Source organism: Dipodomys merriami, unplaced genomic scaffold, assembly GCF_024711535.1.
Source record: "Dipodomys merriami isolate MVZ:Mamm:240054 unplaced genomic scaffold, mDipMer1.0.p SCAF_21, whole genome shotgun sequence".
In the NCBI taxonomy this organism is placed as follows: Eukaryota; Metazoa; Chordata; class Mammalia; order Rodentia; family Heteromyidae; genus Dipodomys; species Dipodomys merriami.
This window is the reverse complement of record NW_027203493.1, coordinates 29269653-29292110: the sequence shown is the minus strand read 5'-3', so window position 1 is coordinate 29292110 and position 22458 is coordinate 29269653. Positions and strand designations below refer to the sequence as shown.

The 22458-nt window shown below is 47.2% G+C and overlaps 1 protein-coding gene across 3 annotated transcripts in view; it reads right to left on the bottom strand.

The window, feature by feature from the left end:
• The window catches only part of Ush1c (USH1 protein network component harmonin), a 46025-nt gene that overhangs the window by 13963 nt on the left and 9604 nt on the right, over positions 1 to 22458 (bottom strand). For 2 of the 3 annotated variants that reach the window (XM_070032793.1, XM_070032794.1), the window contains exons 2-15: positions 20453 to 20520; positions 18861 to 19004; positions 18576 to 18714; positions 15523 to 15631; positions 15408 to 15432; positions 15176 to 15233; positions 14785 to 14879; positions 12793 to 12877; positions 11624 to 11683; positions 11429 to 11485; positions 10936 to 11078; positions 9836 to 9901; positions 9369 to 9493; positions 6239 to 6312 (exon numbers count right to left, since the gene is read on the bottom strand). In XM_070032793.1, coding sequence (XP_069888894.1) covers positions 6239 to 6312; positions 9369 to 9493; positions 9836 to 9901; positions 10936 to 11078; positions 11429 to 11485; positions 11624 to 11683; positions 12793 to 12877; positions 14785 to 14879; positions 15176 to 15233; positions 15408 to 15432; positions 15523 to 15631; positions 18576 to 18714; positions 18861 to 19004; positions 20453 to 20520 — 1248 coding nt within the window. Of the gene's footprint in view, positions 1 to 6238; positions 6316 to 9368; positions 9494 to 9835; positions 9902 to 10935; positions 11079 to 11428; positions 11486 to 11623; positions 11684 to 12792; positions 12878 to 14784; positions 14880 to 15175; positions 15234 to 15407; positions 15433 to 15522; positions 15632 to 18575; positions 18715 to 18860; positions 19005 to 20452; positions 20521 to 22458 lie in introns of all 3 variants that reach the window. The other variant, XM_070032792.1, reaches the window with a different exon arrangement.

Genomic DNA, 22458 nt, shown 5'->3' with positions numbered 1-22458 from the left:
AGTGGGAATGGGTGCCAGTGTGGCTGGTGATGTTGATTACCATGCCTCCTGTTATCCTCAGGGAGGATCATGCTGAAGGTAGCTGGGAGGTTCTGTGCAGAAAGAAGGGCCCTGTTACCTCTGAAATCTCATTATCAGCAGAGGAAATCTGCTCCAGGCGAGTCTGACAGAGCCTTTCCACCCAATACTGAATCTTTTCCGATTCCTCAAGGTCTTCTCGCTCAGTCTCAGACACCTGGGACCCAAGACAAGTGCCAAAAGGAAAGGACAAAAGGCACACTTTGAATCCCATGGCAGCACTGCTCCAAAACCAGGAGAGCACTGCAAAGTACCAGAAATCACCTGTCTAGAGCAAGACTCAAGCTAGTTCCACCTGACCTGCAGGAGGTGGAAATGAGGGTGAGGGCCAATGTGACTTAACAGCACTTGCAAGCAAAACCAGAGAAGGGGCTTATGCATTGCCAGGCGTCAGTCCAACCCCAGGGTATTCACAGAGTTCTCCAAGATTTTTTTTTTTTTGGTTGCCTCCTTGTGCGTTCCAAGTTTAACTTATCCTTGATCTTAGTTTAACTTACCCTTCCCTCCTCCAGGGTGTCTTGTCTTTCAGAAGCACAAATTGAATCTTATTGTTAATTTTGTAGCTAATTCCTTCCTAATGTCAGACCTAATACACTTCACATTTTCCAGGACTTCTCTGTGCTTATAATCTAATCAGCTTGGCATTCTGATTCATGGAAGCATTAAAGAGAAGCTGAAAGAATAATACCTGTGGATAGGGAGTTAAGGGTTGGAACTAGTAATTGCTTATGCTGTGATTGCTTTGGACATGTCTGGCAGGAGACAGTCTTGGATAAATTCCTAAGTTAATGAGATCCAGCTGCAGACACATCCACCTTCTGTTGAAGGGAGCAGCCTTAGACACATAACCCAATTGGGGATATCCTCAGCCTTACCATCTGTGCAAAGGGGTTAGCCTTAGCTAAACCCATATATTCAGAGCCAAGTCAGCTTAGGGAAACCTGGTTTTGCACTCCAAATTTGGGTAGAGGCCCGAGATTAATGAAAGCCTATAGACAAAGGGAGTGGAGGGCTAACTGAAGATCTATAGCTAGCCAGAAGAGTTAACCTCAGACTCGGCTTTGAGCAGAGAGACCAGCTTCATCACCACATTGTAGATAGAGCATCTAGACAAATTCATTTTGTTGGGGCAGAATAAAAGGGACAAACTCAAACCTCCAGCCAAGTGTATTAATGCCTAGACTGAGACCATCTGGGCAAAAACGCTAGCCTCAGCCTAGAGTCAGTAGGAGGCAGTGGGCTAGCTTCATTCTCAAGCATGGGCTTAACCTTGCAGCTGATCTTAGACAGCCCTGGCAGGAGGGAGGGCCTCACTCTCCAGACTGGAAGGGAGGCATTGCCCACCCTTGAACTATCTGCAGGAAACAACTTGAGCTGACCCCTGGCACTATGGTCCCAGGGATGCTCACCTGATCTGTGAGCAGGACACATACCTCCTGAGCCAGCCGGTTGATCTTTAGTTGCTTTTCCTTCTCCAGCATTTCCTCTTTCTCTTTGTAAAGCTTTTGTTCAAACTCCAATTCCTTTTTATTCTTTCTCAACTCCTGTAGGCTGTCATACTTGGCTTTCTTCTTATCTTTTCCTTTCTGAGCAGATGTAGCATTGTTTATATGACAAAAGTTACAAGATAGGGTTGACACTAGCATAGGACAGCAAACAGGGCATTTGATCCTCAGACAATAGCCAGTAACCATCCCATAGTGAGCCCTAGCCCCAGCTCTGCTGTACCAAACTGAGCATCAGATCTCAGGCTAAATCAAGACATATTCCTTTGCCAGCCAGAAAAAAACTGACTTACTAGTTCACTAACTAGCCGTGTGACACTAGCTAGATTCCTCAACCTCTCTGGACCTGATTCACCTCATCTCTAAACTAGGAAAAAAATAGCTGCTGCTCGAGTTTTCATTCAGTGCCCATGAAATAGTATCTATGAAAAGGTATTGTGAACTTCAAAGTGTAATCTGAATAAAAGACCCTGTACTGATTCCCTAGTATCTGGACACATGCCGTCTCCATCATCTGAAGAGAAAAGTAAACATGTTCAGATACCAGAGAGGTGTTTTAAGAGATTCTAGAAAGTCTTGGAGAGCTGGTAAATCTCTTCTGCAAAGAATTACTCTCCTGGGGTAGAGGAGGCAAAAGATCCAGACCTGGGGTCGGAGTCAGGGACATCAGATATGGTCCCCATGTGGACCTTGCATCTAGAGAGTCCAAACTCAGGGCTCCCTCAACTGAGGACTAGCTGGAAACTACAGCACAGGGTGACGTGGTCTGAGGTGACAGGACTAATTTCTTTACACTGGTCACAGGGTTCCAATGGATATTGGGAGTCAGATGAATGGCAAATATACCTTGCTGGAACTGGACCCACAAAAGCAAGCCCTCTTTCCCGGCTATTTCTCTCATGGAGTAGGTAATGGGGAGGCTGTATGGATTATTTCCTTTGTAGGTACTGTGCATTCTCCTCACGTAGGAGTTAAGGCTCAAGGTGAAATCCCTTTCCCGATGTCAGATAGCTAGTAAGTGATTGCACCAGGATTCAAACCTGAGAATTCCAGATCACAGTGCTGATAAGCTAGGGGCTAGGGGAACATGGCAGAAAGGAAGTCAGCCCCCTTCCCACACAGCACAAAGTACAGAGCTGGCATGCAGGAGAGAGGATGCAGAGTCCACACTCAGGGCAAGTCCACACTCAAGAGGAAGCACCCCATTCACTGAGCTCACCTCCACCTCTTAGAAGTCTTCCTGGTCCTGCTCTGGGATTTCCTGACTCAACTCAGCTTCCAAGGTTAGGAATGAGGAATATGGGTGCCCAGCCATGGACATACAACATTCAACTAAGCTGGGGGGATGATGGGTCATTATAGACCTCTATAGACTCATCCTGTCCCATCACTCCACTTCTATACACATCTGAAATGCTTTGGAAATGGGACCTACCTCAAGAGAAGTCTATGGGCCTCTTGAGAAAATGGTTTTCTTTGCTTCTGAGCCCCTGCTTCTTTGTCTAGACTGTTCACTAGGTTCTTAGCTTATTTCAGAAATGAATCACTGACAACACGTTTTAGGTTCAGACAGCAATTCTCCAAAAGGAGCAACAAATATTCTGTCCAGTGGCAGCTTGCTAGATTAAGGGCATGACCTCCCACAGGGACCAGCAGGATATTGATGGCCACTCTGTGGGTTTAGAAACAAACCAGCAATGCTAAGGTATTAGAGCAAGGCTCCTTGGTAGAGTGGGCCAACAGCAGACAGTTTCTGCCTCATCCCTAGTCAAGTAAAATTTGCCTAGATGCAAAGGGGCAAGTGGCCCACAATATTGCCTTGTAGGTACAGGAAACGTGTCCAGGTAACTGCTCCAGGCAAGTGTGTGAATCTGCCTTTCCTGCAGGACTGTGGGCTATTGGTGGGGTTGCTCTGAATGATATATTCAAGGAATTCTGCTGAGAGATCTTAAACAGAACTATGAATTTTCCAAGGCTTGGTATAGACCGTGGGACCACAGGCTGGAGTTCTTGAATCCCTGAGGGATTTACTGCCAAGGTGGGAATAGGAGACACTGAGATTTTAGGCACTGATGATGGCTGTGGATAGCCACCTTTGATTTCCCAGGGACTCAGTGGTTCAGTTGCTGACAAACAAAGCATCTCCCGTGCCTCAAGGCAAAATAATGATAGTTTTCCAGAGATGGTATGAGAGACATCATTGTATTGTCCTTTCCGCTGCCAGTTAATTCATGGCAGATGTTTCATTTTGATCTAGACTGAGAGGAGAGTCAGACGGCACAATGTGCTACCTACAAACAACCATTCGCTTTCGGAAATAAAACAAGAAGTTTCAAGTGAGATGATTTGTGTGCAGGAGATTCTAGCTCTTTCACATTTGCATTGTTATGAGTGCCTGGAAAACAAAAAGCTTATTTGTCTCCTTTTATTATTTTGGCAGTAAAATCCGGTGCATGCGTGCGTGCGTGCGCACGCGCACATGTGTGTGTGTGTGCGTGTGTGTGTGGTGCTCTGGAGTTGAGTTCTAACAGATAGTGGTGGAAAAGAATTTGCAGTCTAAGACAATGAAAGAACCTGAATCATAGATTTGGCCTGTAAGACAAAGAACCCAGTGACCTACGAGACTGAGGGTTTTCTGACACTATGATAATGTGGGAAGGAATCCTGGGGGAGCTGTGTTCTAAGTTTATGTGGTTTTTATGAACCCTGATCTAGGCTCCTAGGTAAGGAAAATATTGTTGTCTGATAGACTCATAGGAATGTTCTGGAAAAATGGGTAGATTTTCTTGGCACATCTGAGAAGCCCATTTTTCAAGCAGGAAGAAGTTATGTATCAAGGTCACCTGGCTGTTAGTGCATTGGTTTCTGGGGGACAAACTTATTGTCACAGAGAGCTGGTCAAGTGATAACATGCAATTTAGCTCTCTCAGATTTATATCAATAGCCTGATTTCCAAGTACCGAATCATCTCGAATGTCAAAGCCACAGATAATAAGAATGGCATTTTCATAATCAAAATGCCAAAGTGATTAAGAAAAACAAATGACAAATGTAATAAGATTTAGAGGGAAAATTAGAACCCTTAAGAATGGAAAGATATATAATCCTGGGTGCCTGCAGAGACACTGTTATGATTTGTGTGACTTTCTGTTGCAACTTCATTCAACAAATTCCTTCCTGGACAGCAAGTCTGCATCTGGCACCACTGATGCTATGACCTGCTTTGTGTACAATACCCTGGTATTTCATTCTGTCTGACAGGTTCCCAGTCATAGCCTCTGGGTCTACATGACAGAATAAATTAGAATTTCCTTCCTTTGGCCTCTGCTGATTGAAACTGGTGCAGAACTATGTGGAGCCTGATGGTCCTTGGGCATTTCTCATGCCAAGCATTCCTGTCCCACCAACCTTCCACCAGAGAACCCTGCCAATGGACGTCAGAGAGGTGAAGGTAGGGCTAGCCCTCCAAGAGAATGGGCCAGATCAATAGCAAAAGAAATGTTTGGAGAAAGCCACAACCCATAGCAAACTCAACAGCAAACTGGCCTCACCCAGGCCTGTCCTACCTTCCGGATGGTTGGGAATTTGCCATCATAACGGTAAAACCATCCAAAGGCTATAAGAACACAGAGCAAAATGATGAGGTATATTCAGCTGGGCTGGAGCATCCATGGAAGTTCAGGTCCCAAAGAATATGCGGCTTTGTGAGATGAAGAATAGTATTGGCAGATCCAACAGCAAAGGCCGCCTTCTGACTCTCCACTTACCTGGCCTACTCTGGAGCAAAGCAAACCCAATACCACCTGAGAAAAGTCCCAATTCCCAGGTCCTGGAATGCCTCTCCCCAGGACACAGGTTTCAGAAGTCAGTGCCAAAAATCAGCAAGCAAACTCTTTGTGAAAGGATGAGCTTTCCTAGATCATGGATAATCTTTGAACACAATGTCCCATTGGAAAAAAAGAAAAGAAAAGAAAAGAAAAAGCCCTCCCTATCTGACACCCTGTCCATCCATCCAAGAAATGGCTCGAGACAAAAGCAAGCCTGGGTCTCTGCCAGACAGAACAAAACTGTCTTGTCTCACAGCACGGGTGAACCTTCCTATTTCAACATGGAAAGAGGCAGTGGCCAGGGCAGCTCTGGAAGAACAGCAGTGGCAGCAGCGGGAAGATGTGCTCCTGGAACATGCCAGATAAGCAAGGCACAGCCTCTAGTCTTTCCCCAGAAGGCAGGATGCCAGAGCAGTATCCAAGACCTGAGCTCCCTGAGATCAGGAGTGATGGCTTAAATAATTGTCTACCCTTGGCCATGAGTGCTAGAATGTGTTGTTAAAAGCCCCTTACAGCATCAAGTCCTACTTCCTCAGTTGTTGAATTTAAGAGGCATCTAGAGAATCCTGGGGGAGAGGCCAACAGCAGCTGTGGACCACTGGGGCTCAACCAGCAGATGGACATGTGTCTAGTCACTGGTTTTTCATCCAGGCCATGTATATCCTGTCCCTAAAGTTTTGGGCCACCAAGGGAGTTGGAGGAGCTTCCCAGACTCTAGAGATCCCCACCACAGGCTGGCCCCTTGGAGCCAGTGTCTACACTGCTTCAGGAGGAGGCAGACAGTACAAGCAGGGTAGCCAAGCCAGAGAGCGAAGCAGGGGTGCCAACCTGCTGTCCCTGCTCCTCCGTGCCTCCATCCAGGTCATCCGTAGGCTTGAGCTCAGCTTCCATTCCCTGATCATCTACTAGGGGAAAAGAGGAGCAAACTGGTGAAGTGAGAGGATGTGGGACATTGAGAAGCCAGAGATGCTTTCCAGGAGCCTGAGCACCTGTGACCAGCCTCCTCCAGGGCAGCTGTGAGGACAGGGGCAGCAGCTGGGCTCAGAAGCCCAAAGCAAAATTTCTTGCTCTAGTTGGTGCACCAAGTGCTTTTAACCTCCGTAGCTTTCATTGCTTTTTCTGCAAAATGGACGAACAGCAAGGGGACTCTGATCTGATAGGGACACGAGAACAACTTTGAGGCATTGGGTTGAAAGTGGGCAGTGTGGTGAGAAGGGTGAAATATCTGTTAAACTCATTTGAAGGCCCAGGCTTGCCACGGGAGGATGTATCTTTCATCTTCTCATCATCTCTGCCTAAGGGTTCTGGATCTCCCGGGGAGTGTCTGAGATTTGCAGGCAGCAGATGGAGGCTTGGGAAGAGACTTCAAAAGGAAATGGGGCACATTTCCTGTTAGGAAAGCAGGAATTTTTAACCATGTATGGGGAAAACAGCAATCCATCCATTGTAGCTATGTGTAAACTAGACTGGCTTCTCTGGGGCCCTGATACACGGTGTAAAAGCTTGCGGATGAGCAAGGTGTTAATACTTTGAAGTTTCATTGTCCATGGGCCAGTGAGAAGGCTGCACATTTTTTCTTTGTTTTCAATGTTAATCACATTTACTCAGTGGGACAACACTGTTGTTCCCTTGCCAACCAACAGAAGACTATTTAGTCATGCAATGGGAGTACAAAAGATTGCCTAACAGTTTTGGTAGGAAAAACTCTCAACTTCCTATCATGGGTCTATGGGACGTGGGGGGGGGGAACGGGGGGGGACGGGGGGGGTAACTGATAGGCTCCAAGAGATGGGGGGAGGGAAAAAGAGAGAGAAGGAAAGAGAGTGAGAGAGAAGGAAGGAAATAGCTGGAGATCTCTTATTTAAACCTTCTCATCTCCAAGTTCTGGGTCCTTTCATATATTCCCTTGGCCTACACTATGACTAAGGGTCTTTTAGGGGCTTCTGTGACAATGTGTGCTAGTTCTAAGGGGTTGGCAGACTGTTAGGGTGCTGCTAGCTGACCACAAGTAGATGAGTTTGAAGCAACTGTTTGAGCCCCTCTGGAGAGCCAGGATTGCATGTGTGTGTTGCCGGGTCGGAGGAATTTGTTCCATCTACGTGCTTAGGCTACAGGCTTAAGTCTTAGGCTCAAAAAGTTCTATGCTCTCTCTCTTTTTGTTCTAAAACTCAGGGTTCACCTTCACAGTCTAACCTGCTAGCTAACAGGGTTTCAATGTTGAAGGGTGATCGAGAAGGCTGTCTAGGATGTGGTCATGGGCCCAGCATAGCCTTGTTCATTGCAGCTTCCTGGGAATGGAGAGGTGGGAATTGCACAAGGCCCTAGGAGACCTCACTGCACTTTCTGATTCTGGTAGGAGTACAAATTGGAGCTAAACTGTCAGAGCATATGGAGATGGATGGCTGCAGCCACTGCCCCAGGTGAGCTGGAGAACTCAACTATCAATAGCATGCTTTGTGGCACTGCCTCAGAATATAATATGTGTATCCTGAACAATGACAAAAATTCTTGCTCCTTTTATTCGCAAAACAATTTCGTTAAAAAGTGTTAAAATAAATAGCAAGTGAAAGGTATTTACTTTCCATCATTCCTGAGAGGATGTGTTTGCTGTGAAACTGAGATCCAATTCCTAGGAAGGTACTACATTGACTCGGATTACCTTCATGAGAAGCAATTAAAATCGATTTCTCTCCTTCTGAAGCTCCTATTTCATTTGTAAGAGCAAATTAGCTTTCCATCTAAAACACAGCATATTCACTGGGAATTAAGCTTGGGCTTCATTTTCAGCTAATATTGAATGTCATAGGGTGGCTGATGAGAGTGTGCTTTGTCCTTCTGAGAGGACCATAAGATGACACTGTGTCCTGTTGCCAGGAAGGACTAGACTGGGAGTTGTTTGTTTGCCCTGCACCAGGGATGGGTGAAATAGAACCATCCAGACGTTCTGCACTCTTCCTTAGTCTAAGTGACCTGTGTTAGAAAGCTTGACACCCAAGCTTGAGCCAAAGCTAACCAGACCCTATTCAAACATTCCAACTGGCTGCCACAAAACAGAAGTAGGGAATCTTGGTTCTCAAAACCAGATTCAGATTCACCTCCATCTACAGATTATCCGAGCCTGGGCCTGTGCTTATCAGTTATAACTCTAACCCATCTTGGAAGTGGAATACATACTCATCCAGGAATCCTAGACTTGTGATGGTCATAGCTTCCTCTTGTGATACTTCTGATCCCTATCTCCCATGAGTTCATGAGGAAAAGAGACCCCCTTTCTGCCCTAGCAGCTTGAGCGTCTCTTAAAGAGGCATTCTGGAATCTTGATTGGGAGCAGATGACTAGGGAAGGAGCTAGTCGAGGTCTGGATTAAAACTGGAGATGAGCACATAGGGCCCACAAAAAGGAGATGGGAATGCTGAGATCCCAGAAAAGTGCAGCCAGCAGACCACAGCTGAGGGATCTCATGGTCCTCTCCCTGCCTGCCTCTCTGAATCAGCATGACAGTGACCGATATGCTGGGATGTGGGTGATGGGGCACTTCAAGCCAGCTCCTCTCTCAGTTACCCATCACCTCAGATCAACAGTGCTCTTTCCTCTCTTTCGTATTTCACCCAGGCCATGTTCAGAATGTGGATGGAAGAGGCTATGTCATCCATCAAGCTAAGTAAGATTGTCATCCCATTGCACACTTCCACTTTTGCACAGATCCCTATCCCTTATACAGCAGCCCAGGAGCCTGCCTGCTTTGTGCTGTGGAGAAGCTTTATGGAGTAGGCCCAGAACAAGGAAAATGGCCCCTGGAAGATGGCCCCTGACACATGGCTGTTCTCCATGTATAGAAGGAAGCTCAGAAAACCATGACTAGTTACCTAGGGAGATGGTGGTGACCCGAATTTAGCCCCCTTTAATTCCAGGCCCTAGAAAGTCAGTGCCTGCTCCCTACCCCCGCCACAATACATACACTTTGGCTTGCGAAGGGGTACTGGCTGCACGTCAGCAGTGATGGTTTTAGGCAAGATGAGTGGTTCCTTCGAGCCCCAGTCTTCTTCCCACTGCTTCTTAAATTTTTCTTCCTCTTCCACAATCCTAAAATGAGACCCCCCCACCCCCAAAGACTGTAGTTGGAATAAGAACTTTGGTAGGCCCACCTTCTGCCTCCCAGAGGACCACAACCAGACCAAGCCTCATGGTTCTAGTGTTCTAAACCTGGTATTCTAACCTGAATGTGAACAAAGCCTGAGCAATTGTATAAGACTATGCTCCAGTTGCCCTGCTATGGCAGGCTAGACTTAAATTAAGGGATGGCTGCAAATAAGGGAGAATCTATCAGCCAGGTCTGGAGGTCATCCCTGGCTGCCCGCACTCCTGTAAGCATGCTCATGTCTGTTTAGACACGTGTGTAAATACACATGGATCTGAGCTACTCACTGTTCCATCTCCTTCCGGTATCTCTCATTTTCTTCAGCTGCCTTCTGGGCGATTTCCTTTCTCCTTCTGAAATACACATGGGCATGTGTGAGTTTACATAAGACGAGTCAACCCTTCCCTATGGCTCATTCCTGATGGGAGAACAGTTTTAAGTTTTTCTGCAAGCTCCCTTTCAAAGACTTCTGTATCAGCTCAGGGCGGGAGGCGGGGGGGGGGGGGGGACGCGGGAGGGGGAGATCAAGAAAGCTATCCAACAAAGTCTGGCCCCTGTGCTCCTGGATGGTTTTGTCTGGTGCTACTGTGCAGAGATTCTGAGTGCTACCAAAGCCAAGTGCCAGGTTTTCATACCATCCTCTAAAGTCATGGGTGAAGTGACTGAAGACAGGAAAGATTTAGACTGAGTGAGGGTCCTACCAGGCCCCAGAGCAAAGCTAGAGGCTGCTAACTAAGTGTGGACCCTCCAGGCTGACTCTGTGATAGAGAAGATGGACACATCCTTTTGTCTTCCTATTCCAAACACTTATTCAGTGCTGAGAATGTATCACATTTGTATTTTGACAGTAGTTTCTGATTTATGAATTGCACGCCTCATTGATTCTCTAGTCCATTATTTCAACCACCTGAGGGGTGAGACACTTACCATCATAGGTATGTGGCCATACAAGAACTCCCAGGAACTCCTGGAACCAGATTGTCTGAATGTGAATCCTAGCTTTGCCTTGTGTGGCTTTGGTGATGACTGGCTTCACCTCTGTGAGTCTCAGCCTCTAAAATGGGTTAATATTATCTACTTTCCAGGACTAGTGGAGGAATTATATCCTAAAATAAGCCAAGGTCCTAATACAGCACACAGGAGGTACTCAACATGTCCAGAGACCAGAGATCTCCTCAGCAAAGTGCGAGGAGCAGGTGGTTTGAAGCAAAGGATGGAAAGGTGGACCTGCCCCTGGGCCCATGTGGTCTGAGGACAGATCTCATTCAGACTGTGGATGAAATTGGCCCAGGTGGAAGAGGAAGTAGACAGGAAGAAAGTGGATGGGATTTGGGAGCAGAATTGGAGTCTAGGAGAGTGGGTGGGGTGCCCTGGGTAGGCTACTCACTGCCGCTCCATCTCCTGCTGCTCTTGGAGAATCTTGCTGGACTCCATGGCCAGCCGCTTCTGCATCAGGAGCTCCTGACGCTGCAGCTCCCTCTGCCGCACCTCCTCCAACCGCTCCCGATCCGTCATGAACAGCTCCCGGCCCTTAGTGGGAGGAAGAGAGGTCCCTTGTTCAGTTCCCCAGGGGAATTTGAGCATTTACTGCCCAACATAAAAGTGGTCAGTTCTCTTGGTGCCATGCATTGTGACTCTGTCTCTGTCTCAAACTTCTTGTAGGGCAGAAGTCTTTTCCTTCTGCTGTCAGGTCTTCAAAAGAGAGCTTTGGCCCTTCTTTTAAAAAAAAAAAAAAAAGCTATTTTTTCCCCTTATCTTTAAGTAGTTGTACAGAGAAATTGACCTTTTTGGAGAGTCTGTCACAGAGTTCAGGGGTCAGGTGAAGGTCTGGAGTTGGGGACAGGGATCATGGGGTTCCCATCACCTCATTCTGGACTTACAGCACCAGCTACAATGGAGATGGTCAGGCTGCGGCTACTCTTCAGCACATTCACAGCCTGTAAAGACAAGAGGGACTGTTAATTGGACTGAAAATAAACCAGAGAGCATGGAAGATCCCAGATCCTATGGGGTAAGAAGTAGAGTAGGGACATGATAATGATGATGAAGGGTTATAGGTTAAGGTCTCATCTTACCTCCTTGTGGTCCAGGTTGGAGAAGTCGATGCCATTGACTTCGACAATCTGATCCCCTGTCTGATGGAGAAACAAAGTAGGATCAGGGTGTTGGCATCATCCTTACATTCATCATCTCCAGGAAGGCCTCTGCCAGTTTGCCAGACATAGATGTCGGTTTTTCAGATGGCTGAACATCAACCCTTCTTACTGAGAAGACCGGTGAAAAGCTCTAATGGGGGCCTGGGAGAGCCTCAAGTTCATATGTGCAGCCTTTACATCCTATCCTATCAGCTAGCAAATACTATACCATTAGAGGTTAATTTCTTTGGCTGAATTCAGACGTTTGCTTTGTGAATTTAGTTCTCAGACACAGGAGGCATTGGGCATCTCAGGCAGCAGAGGCTGCTGTTGAGGCATCTTCCTAACAATAGTTAGGGCTAATGTTCATTAATCATTATGTACCTAGCACAGATATAGCATATGCACACAATAACCCAAGAAGGAAGGCTCCCCATTTTACATATGAGACACAAGGACATGAAGTAAATAACTTGTCCAAAGAAGAGGTCAGGAGTTTCAGCTCTGGGGCTGGGAATGTGGCTTAGTGGTAGAGTGCTTGCCTAGCATGCATGAAGTCCTGGGTTTGATTCCTCAGTATCACATAAACAGAAAGAGCCAGAAATGGCACTCTGTCTCAAGTGGTAGAGTGCTAGCTTGAGCAAAAATAGTCAGGGAGAGTGCCCAGTCCCTGAGTTCAAGCCCCAGGACTGGCAAAAAAAAAATAGTTTCAGCTCTGGCATCAAACCACCTGGGTTTGAATCCCAGCCCTACCATATCAGGTACACAATCTTGGGAAAATCATATACATTCTCTGGTTCTGTTTCCTCATCTGTAAATGGGGTACCATAAACAGTACCTAAACCTCAGAGTTTCTATAGGGATTAAAACACAGTCCAGTGTAAATAAGCACAGAATGTCAATTTGGTTGTTACTAAAACATTCCCAAGCTCAGGCCCGATGACTTTCAGAGCTGGAGACCACTGAAGAGGAGTCAGATATCACCCACTCTGAAGCCTTCTATTGGAGAGTGAGTTCTAATGAGCAATCATTAGCCAGTGATGACCAAGAGAGGGCTTTGTGATCACAGTCTGACCCTACTGCCACTGGGCCAGCACCAGGTCACTCACCTCCAGCCCTACTTCCGCAGACAAAGATCCAGGCTTCACATGGCTGATGAAGATGCCAGGCTTCTGAATAGGGCCACTGGAAATGCTGTGGGAGGTGGGAATGTGGGTGAGGCTCTGCTCTCTTGTCATCTGGAGTCCTTGCTCATTCTCAGTGCCCTGCCTGTCACCTGAGTGTCTAAAGCTCAGACAATGGGATACTCACAAGCTCAGGATCCAAGGAGGCCCTGTGTGTCTCTCTCCCTTCCAACATGTCTTCAATTGCTACCCTGGGCAATAGCCTTAGAAAACTACTTGTGATTTTTCCCTCTATCCAGTTCCTCACCCAATATACCATATGTCTATTTCCTGTTGCTGGAACTTCCTGTCATCCCTTATGACTCAAATTCATCTCCTCTATTAGATTTTTCACTTGACTCATTTTGTATCCCGAGATTAAGGATGGCACTTGTACTGTTATTTTCCCCTCCTAGATCACTAATTGATCACAACACTCTTCCCCACCAAACTGAATACAGAGTTAGAATCTTTGCAGAACTGTACCCTAGGCAGCCATTACTAATTGATTGGAGATGGCACAGATAGTTAACCTGTGTTCCACCCCTTGTTCAGGATGAAGCTCTATCAGAGTCCTTGTTACCCTATGTTGTAACTACACTAAGTTATCATTTTCCAGAAAGAAAGAACTTTTTAAAATCATTTATAAAGGTGTTAAGTGATATGAATTAAAGAAAATGGATTAATAATAATAGCTAATATTTATGAAATGAAGTATTCCAACTTCCTGGGACCGGTGAGACTTGAACCCATGATCGGCAAAAGGAGTCACTAGCACTCAGTCAATCGGGTTAGGAATCTTCATTAGCTGTACAGCGACTGATCCCCACTATCAAGACAGTAAATACCAGCCCCAATTATAGCTCAGGGGAGGTGTTTTATAGTGAAAAACCACAAAGAAGCCACTCACAGGTGGCCAGCTATTTTGCAAGGCTCAGCTAGCTGTGCAAGCAAGCAAAAAACAGAAGCTGGATAGGCAGTTAGCCTTGAGCAAATCTCTGCAATTTTAGCTGGTGCAGCAGTTCTTGGTAAAACTGCAACTGTCTCATTCCCAGGCCTAGGGTAGTGACATTTCTTACTGTTTTTCTCAACTCTACTTCTTCCAAGTTTTTCTGGGCTGGAGTCTCTCATCTCAACCTGTTTTTTTTTTGTTTTTTTTTTTTTGGTCTGGTCGTAGGGCTTGAATTCTGGCTTGGGCGCTGTCCCTCAGCTCTTCAGCTCAAGGCTAGTGCTCTACCACTTGAGCCACAGTCCCACTTCCGGCTTTTTTCTTTTTGCTTATGTGGTGTTGAGGAATCGAACCCAGGGCCTCAGGCATGCAAGGCAATTGCTCTACCACTGAGCCACCTTCCCAGCCCTCTCAACTTGTTTTCTATACAACTAGCTTGCTACCTACCAGACATTAAGCTTAGTACTTTACTTCCTTCATAAGCCTATGAGATGGGTATTAGTACTCCCAAATCACAGAGGGAAAAAAACAGGCTTAATTCAAGGTCCTGGATCTCAAGTATAGAATTGACTTCTGAGTGGCTATAGCACCTGAAGGCTTAACAAGTCCTCACCAAGGCCTTAGGCCTGTTTGGAAATCCCTGCCTAACTCTTAAGAAAGTGCACAGGCAATTGGTGGTAAGGGAACTGTGACAGAAATGAACAGGTGGACAGTAACTCAAGGGCCCCTCCAAGGAATGTGGCTCTGCCTTTTAACCTCAATTTTCTCCTCTTTAAAATGGAACTTGTTAGTGCTGTCCCTCTGGCCCTATAAGTGCTTGTGAATCTCAGAGGGGAAAGAAAATAGGCACTATAAGATCATCATCACTTATATAGGATAAGTCCCATGACAAGTGTTCTCAGACGCCGTGGTAAGGAAGGGGAGAGATGCTGGGGGTCTGATGTGGTATACTGGTTGTGACTGAGCCCAGCGGTGTGAATGCCACCCACCTGCAGCCAAGGCCTCGGGAACCCACCAGGCTGATGAAGACCTTCTTCTCTTTGCTTGTTCGACTCCCAGGGGAGCCTAGACTGCCACGTCCACCCTGGAAGGAGAGACAGAAACAGTTACTGGGTATCTATGTGCATGAAAGTAGCCCTTGAGCCTGTGAGACCTGGTGAACACTGATGAATTCCCACAGGCTAGAGGGCCACAGTGCTCCTCAAGAGGTAAACTCTGCCAACTAAGGGTCCACCATCCACACAGGCATTCTGGGCATTCTGGGGGCTGTGTGAAGCCCTTGAGGACATATCCCCAGAGCAAGCGCTCCGTTCCATAACAGCTGTCCATCCTGGAAGACCAGCCTGTCCATGCCCCATCATAGGTAGCCCTGGGCCTTACCCCAGATTCGGACACAAACTGATCCACATACTGCCATTTGAGGGACTCATCAGGAGAGCTGAAGGGAAGGGGAAATAGAAGGATGATGGTTAGCGAGAGATGTTCAAGGAGCCACCTCCAAGTCCAGATCTGACATGGCTGTAGCCTTTGCCCAGGAGCAGAGCTGGCCTGGAGCCTGGGGGTAAAACCAGACCCCAGGACTTGGATGCTATGGGAAGAAGGTTCTGCTCACCTCTTCACAGGTATCAGGCCAATGTCTGTGGGAGAAAGACACAGGTTAGAGTGGATCCTCTGTTCTTGGGGCTGAACATTTCCACCTCCTTCCTCCCAGCCCCAGCCTCACTCACGTCTCACTTTGATGGACACAGTCTTCTTGGTGCGTATGAGGTTGATGACTTCTTCGTGTGTGCAGGAGGAGATGGAATATCCATTGATCCGGACGATTTCATCCCCTAACTTGGCCAAAGAGAGAGCAAATGAGCCCCAAGGGGAGGGAGTGGCAGGTGGCAGGCAGGTCTTTGACCAGACACTCCTGGCCTGCTCTCTAAACAAGGGACTGACAGCCATGCTGCCACCAGGAACAACTTTGATATGTGCCCTAGTACTTCATCCCAGGCAACCTTCCCTCCATCAGCCTGAGGGACCCCAGGGCAGACAGCACTTCCAAGTAGTCTTTTTTACAGATGAGGAAACCAAGAGATAGGGTGAGGTACTTAGGTAATGGGTGGCAGGATTAGACTATGCTTTTACTCTGGTGCTCCCTTCATCCCATTGAGGAACCCATGCAAATCCAATCTCCAAGCAGCCCTACCAGGCCTTTGTTCCATCCACTCTTGTGTGGATGGCTCTCTATCTTTGTTAATTACTTCAACATCACAATTGAGTAGGAGTGAAGGCTTCACCCAAGCTCATACCAACACAAATACACAATCTTTCCTTTTCCATTGCAGAACATTCAATGAACATTTTGTGGTCTTAATGTCTAACTTCCTATTATAGGAACAACAAAGAACAATGAACGAGCCTTGGTATCCAAATGTCCTGGGTTCAAATCCCTGCTTTTTTGTGATTTGGGGCAATATTTTGAACTCTCTGAACCTCAGTTGCCCTTACCTGTAAAATGGGAAGTACTATGAAAATTAAGCAAACTCATGCCAGTGTCTGGTACATACTTAGTGCTCAATAAATAGTTGCTGTTGTTACCATTATGCCTGAGTGCTTAGTATGCTTCTCAGCTCTCTCTTCTCAGAGCTTAGGTCATTGCAGAATGAGAGGAAACATCCATGAAGACATACATGGGGTCTGTAGAGTTTGAGGCCTGCAAGACCAGCTCTGGACACAGACCATAATGAAATCGATCACTGACGGACACTACTACTTCTACCTCATGGATCAGTCCTGTCATGCCTCATGGAATAACCAAATTGCTGAAAGACCTTCCTGTATTGTATTGGATGATGAGACTGAGAGTCAGGAGACTCAGAGGGGTGAAGTGACTTGCTCAAGCCCATCCAGCAAGCAAACAGGGCTGCTGAGAATTGTAGTCAAGTCTTCTTGACAGAAGACAACAAATGTTGTCTCTTGGGCTCCTAGAAGCAGAGAAGAAGGGCATGTGGCCACACTTGGCTGCAGTTCTCTGCAGCTTGCCCTCTCTGGATCCCTATCACTTGTCAGTTCCCTCCAGACTCATGGGTCAGCAGAGATTGCCCTGTTCATTGTTCAGAGGACAACAGGGCACAGAGGTTCATTCTCTAGTCCTAGAATATACAGTCTGCCCTGTGCAGGGCAGAGGACAAACAAAAAGACAGAACACTTTTGAAGAAAACTGAAAAGTATCCAGTAGGCAGCAAGAACAGATGAATGGAGCCCTAAGATTAGGTCCAATTGAAGGGTTCAAGCCCTCATAAATAATCAGAATCTCTAGTTCAGTCAGGCTGTCTGAATCTGCCCTTCCCCTGCCTTTCAGAATCTTCTCCCTGTTTCCCTCAGACTTGAGAAACTTGAACCTTGGACAGGTCAATGGATGCAAACATTTTTCTCCAAGTTTCTCTCTGTTGAGTTCCCTGTTTTGTTCCTAAAGGGAGTTTGCCCAGGTCCCCATTAAAATGATTCCCATAAAAGCCTGGTTTGAGTTGCGGGATCAACTTCCCTCTCCCCCTAGCTACTCATAGAATCCTGCAAAAGGGCCTTTGTGCAGAGAGCATGGAGACATGATGATCTGAGGGACAGAGGGGACAAAGGGACAAAGAAGGGCTGAACCTGTCAGCCCCAGAAAGGGTACATAATTCATAAGCCTAGAAACAGCTGAGAAGGTGAAAGTCTGAGTTTCATTAAATGCCTTCCTGCCCCCAGCTATGGAGCACTGCTGAAAACATGCGTACTGGGAGGAGAGCTTGTCCTGGAAAAAAAAGAGAGCCCAGCTGACGCCAAGAGAGGCACTCATTATGTTTTCTTCCCTGGTTGAGTTTCTGGGCTGGAAAATGTGCCACAGAGGAAAGGAATAATGAAGGGGCTGAAATTTCAGCCGTCACCAGGAGCTGTGAGACAGGGATTTAGAACAAAGCAATGTCTGTCAGCTCTCTGTCTCTACCCCGTACTCCTTGGTGTCTGGAACCATTAGAGCTGGAGGCCCCTGGAACCCCAGGCTGCGCCATTGATTGGGATGCTGATAATAGTCACTATGGAAACTCCTTTACCTGGACAGACAAAAACCCCAGACCTGACTCCGGGGGAGAGGCACTTGGGGTGCTGAAGAGAGATCTCTGGCTGGCACTAAGAAACTCGGGTTCAACTTCTAGCTCTGCCACTTACTGGCCTCTGAACCTGTATTAATTTATAAAATGAAGGCGACTCATCCAACACAATAATGAGAAATGAACATAAGCCCTTGTCTAGTCCACAGAGTGTAGGTGTCGACTAAATCTCCCTTTCTCTGATGATTTATCAAACACAAGGCATCTACTTGCCAGGCACCATAATTGTACTTTCTAGTTTTTGCTTGTTCCTCCTACAATCTGATGAGGTAGATAGTTTTATCAATCATTCCATTTGACAGGTGAGGAAACAGAGGTCTTAGGTCAGATCACTAAAGTTGTACAAGGAACAGAATGGTCCTTAAGGTGGGGTAGTCCAGTTATAAAGTCTCTGCTTTTAGCATTAAGCTTCAGTTGCCCAGACATGACCACATCTCTCCTTTGAAAGAAGGAGAGATGGAGGACAGGAGACAGCAGCAGCAGGACAAGGTGGCATCAGTGCCCAAGCTTGATTCAAGGAAATGGGCCTGTATCCTGATTCTGTATGCCTGCAAGTGCATGTCAGAGCATGCTGGCCTTGTCCTCTCGCAGATGCTCAGGAAAGAGAGTGGCCCTTGGCCCTATTCTCTCCGACTCTGCTTATTTACCTGAAGTCCAACACTGTCTGCTTGACCGCCTTTGATGAGGTGGGAGATGAAGAGCCCACAGCCAAACTCAAGGCCGCCACGCACGCTGAGGCCAAGGCCTTCGGGGTGCAGTCGATCCAGACGTACCTCCTTTAACTTCCTGTCATGGTGAGGTGATGGGCAGTCAGTGATGGCCCAGCGAGGGTCTGGCTGTCAGAGTAGCCTTGCCCTGTCCTGGGGGTTAGCCCTTCCACCCTTCCTCTCACCCCCTCTTCCCTGCCATTAGACTGGTGGCTCTCTCCACACCTGGAGCGCCGAGGGGTCAGTTGGTCATATTCCACCTGGTGCTTCAGCGGAATCAAGGGTCGGATGGCATCAAACAATGGCAGGCGGTTGGGCTCATTGATGACCAGCTTTAGATCCCCCACAAGCACTGTGACGTCCATGGTCCTGCGAGAAATGGAATGCCAGGAGCTTCATCCCCGCTCACGACCGACCTGTGTGTCCCAGTCTGGGTTCCATCCCCTGGGGCCAGGCCTAGGAATTGAGGAGAACTCTCCTGAAAAATCCCAGAACTCCTACCGCTAGGCCAGATGTTGATGATGTCTCTCATACTCTCATCTTCCATCTGTTCTACTGGTAAAAATCTAGAAATTCTGCCATCACACTACCTCTCACATGCCTTCACACAACATTGCCAACTGCCTGCCAACTTGCTCACTCAATCTTTTCTAAGCCACTCCCCTTCTAAAAACCCTTCCACGGCTTCCTAGTGTTCAGAGGACACAATCGAGGCTCAGAGGTCTCCACAGCCTGTCACCGAGGAACCTCTCCATCCTATGTCATCTTTGTACTCCAAGTCCTGTCCTCCCCCACATTAGCTGTCACTCCCCATTCATGCCTGTGTGTCCATACTTCTGCACCGGTGCAGATGCTAGACTCTCAAACTGGGATTCCTTCCAGATAGACCACCTATCAAAATCCTCTTTATTCTTGCCTGCTCAGCTCAAGCCTTCTTAGCACCAAACTGCCCCAGCAGTTGGAAGTGAAAACTATACACTTGTATTTTATCTCCCCTTAACAGTTATTATATTCTAACATGTTAGGATTCTTGAGGGTTTCGGTATCAGTCCATCTTCCCCAACCAGGCCTGGAGTTACTCACTCTGATTCTCACAGCAGGAGCTTCAAGCTGAAGTACTGAATGAATCAAAAAGCAAGTGGGAGGGCTGGGAATGTGGCTCAGTGGTAGAGTGCTTGCTTAGCATGCATGAGGTCCTGAGTTCAATTCCTCAGTACCACATAAGCAGAAAAATAATTTTAAAAAAATTTTTTTAAAAAAGAACAAAGCAAGTGGGAGACCAGAGACACATGATTTATGATGGGAGTCACTGGCCTTTCTCGTTCTGTCTCAACAAGCATGCTCTATTGAACCTCTCTTGCTATTTGATGAACTTCTTCATCAGATTATAAGTGATCTGAGAGTAAGGGTAGGTCTTTGTTCACCAGAATACCCCTGCTCCCTAGCCCAGAGTGAAACACAAAGTATGTGTGCAAACATTTACGGAGGGGCTGGGAAGGTGGCTCAGTGGTAGAGCGCTTGCCTTACATGCCTGAGGCCCTGGGTTCGATTCCTCAGCACCATATAAGCAAAAAGAAAAAAAGCCAGAAGTGGTGCTGTGGCTCAAGTGGTAGAGCGCTAGCCTTGAGCTGAAGAGCTGAGGGATAGTGCCCAGGCCCAGAGTTCAGGCCCCACGACCGGACCCAAAAAAAAAAGCCAAAAAAAACATTTACGGAAACTGTGAATAGGCCAATGGTATGTCTGGGCTCCACTATCTCGAGTTCCTTCCTTGAACATATCTCTGCGGGTAACCCACAGGAGCCAGCCCACACACTTACTGGTGGTACATCCGTAACACATCATAGAGATAGTCCTTCTCTGCATCATTTTCAATCAGAAAATCCACCTGTGAAAGCAAAAGGCAAGATTACAGCTCCAGACCCGGCAGAACCACAGCAGACTCAAGGAGGAGACCATCAAAACCTTCCTGGTAGTTGTTTAGGCTAAGGCTGTGAGGAGAGGAGGAGGCCAGGGGCCAGGCTCATATAGCAAATCCACAGAGGTCTTGCGGAGTGCTCAGGAGTGCCTCTCTGCACCGCCACAGTGATCAGGCTAAGCCTCGACCCCAGGGAGCGTGACATACATATACACACATAGGGATATATACCCATACATATATGTATATATAACCTCACATGACATGACACACGCCCACGTCAGTGGTGTCACCCGCACCCCACGACTCTGTCACCGATATCTGGAAGCAGTCCACTGTCTTACCTGATGGTGGCTGTAGTGCCGGATAAATGCTTTCAAAAAGGATTTGGGCCACTCACTCAGATAGCACATCCCACCCTACAGAAGCACTCGATCACTCATTTCCAGCGTGACTTCTTTGCCAGGGAAATTCTTCTCTGTCACTTCTTGGGGTTCTGTCCACTAGGCAGTCTCCTGTCCACTCTTCTTCCCTCCCTGGTCCCTGCATGTCCCCCAAGTAGAAGGGTCAGGTTACATCATTTGCTGACGTCAATGGCTGTGACTCCAAGGTAAGGTTCAGGAGCTGTTTCATTAGCACCTCAATTCCAGGGGAGCTAGTGAACCAGAAGCCCCACATTCAACTCCTTGGAACAACTCAGTGTGAATCTCTATGGATTGTATCTTCATCTCTCTCTTCAGCACAAGACAGAGTAGTAGGACAAGGCGGGACACTGAATGGGTCCTGGGTCTGTTGAGTTTCCTGGCTCAAGGGTGTGGACTCTGCCTCAGCCCTCTGCAGAGAGAAGCTGCTTCTACCTGCTTGGTGCTCAGAGCAGGGATAGGAGAGCTTTGCTTCGTCTGGGTGTCTCAAGGGTTCTAGAAGCCCAGGGTCAGTCTGTCCCAACATAGGGAAAAACTGCAGTGTCCAACCCTTGGGTTTTCTTGCCTGGGTAGGGAATGTCGGTGTCTAGTTTTGATCTAGCCGTACCCCCTTTTCTTAAAAATCAGGCTGAACACTTCACTGAAATCAAACTCAGGAGGCTGCCCTCCAGAGACTCACATTGTGGGTGCCAGCTTTTCCCACAGGACACTCCTTCCTCCCTCCCTACTGCAAGGAGCTCCCAGCCAGCTAGAATTGGAAACAGCACATCCTTCCATGACTGGTACTTAACTCTAAGGGTGCTAGGCTGGGCTATGCATCCCCACCCCACTCATATGGGCATTTCCCAAAACACCCATCGGTACCAGAACACCTAAGCTCTTGCTACCCACACTGCCCTGACCTTCATGAGAGGTGTGGGGACTTCCTCCAGTCAGGCCTGGCCCATACACATTGGATTATGATGCCGAAGTCAGAGCAGAGAAAGATCTAAGTCCCTAGACTGGCCAGAAATACATTGGTAAACACCCATCATATCATCGCTTGCTTAACAGGATCTCTTGCACTTAAAGCCAAAGCTAAATCCAAATCATTTATTCTGACATATTCAAGCTTTACCTCCTCTCCTCCCACTTTTCCTGACTGTGTGGTGGCTCCTTTTAGCAGCCTTCGTCTCTGCTGTCCCTCTGTTCCCCTTCTTCCTATATGGCTGGTGTCCTTCTAAACAGTCCCCACTCCCAAACAGTTTCCACTCCCATCTTCCAGAGATATTTTGATTCTGTCATTACATTGCTTAGATTTTTTTAAATTTAGGGTTTTATAAAATGCTTGTCTGTCTCTTTTGCTTGATAAAAAACCCCATGAAGGGAAGGATGAAGTCTGTTTTGTTCTAGATCCCTCATTCCTAGCACACTGTAAGTGTCCAGTAGGTAAGAACTGAATAGATTTGTTCCCTGCCGACATGTATACCCACATAGTTTGCGTGTG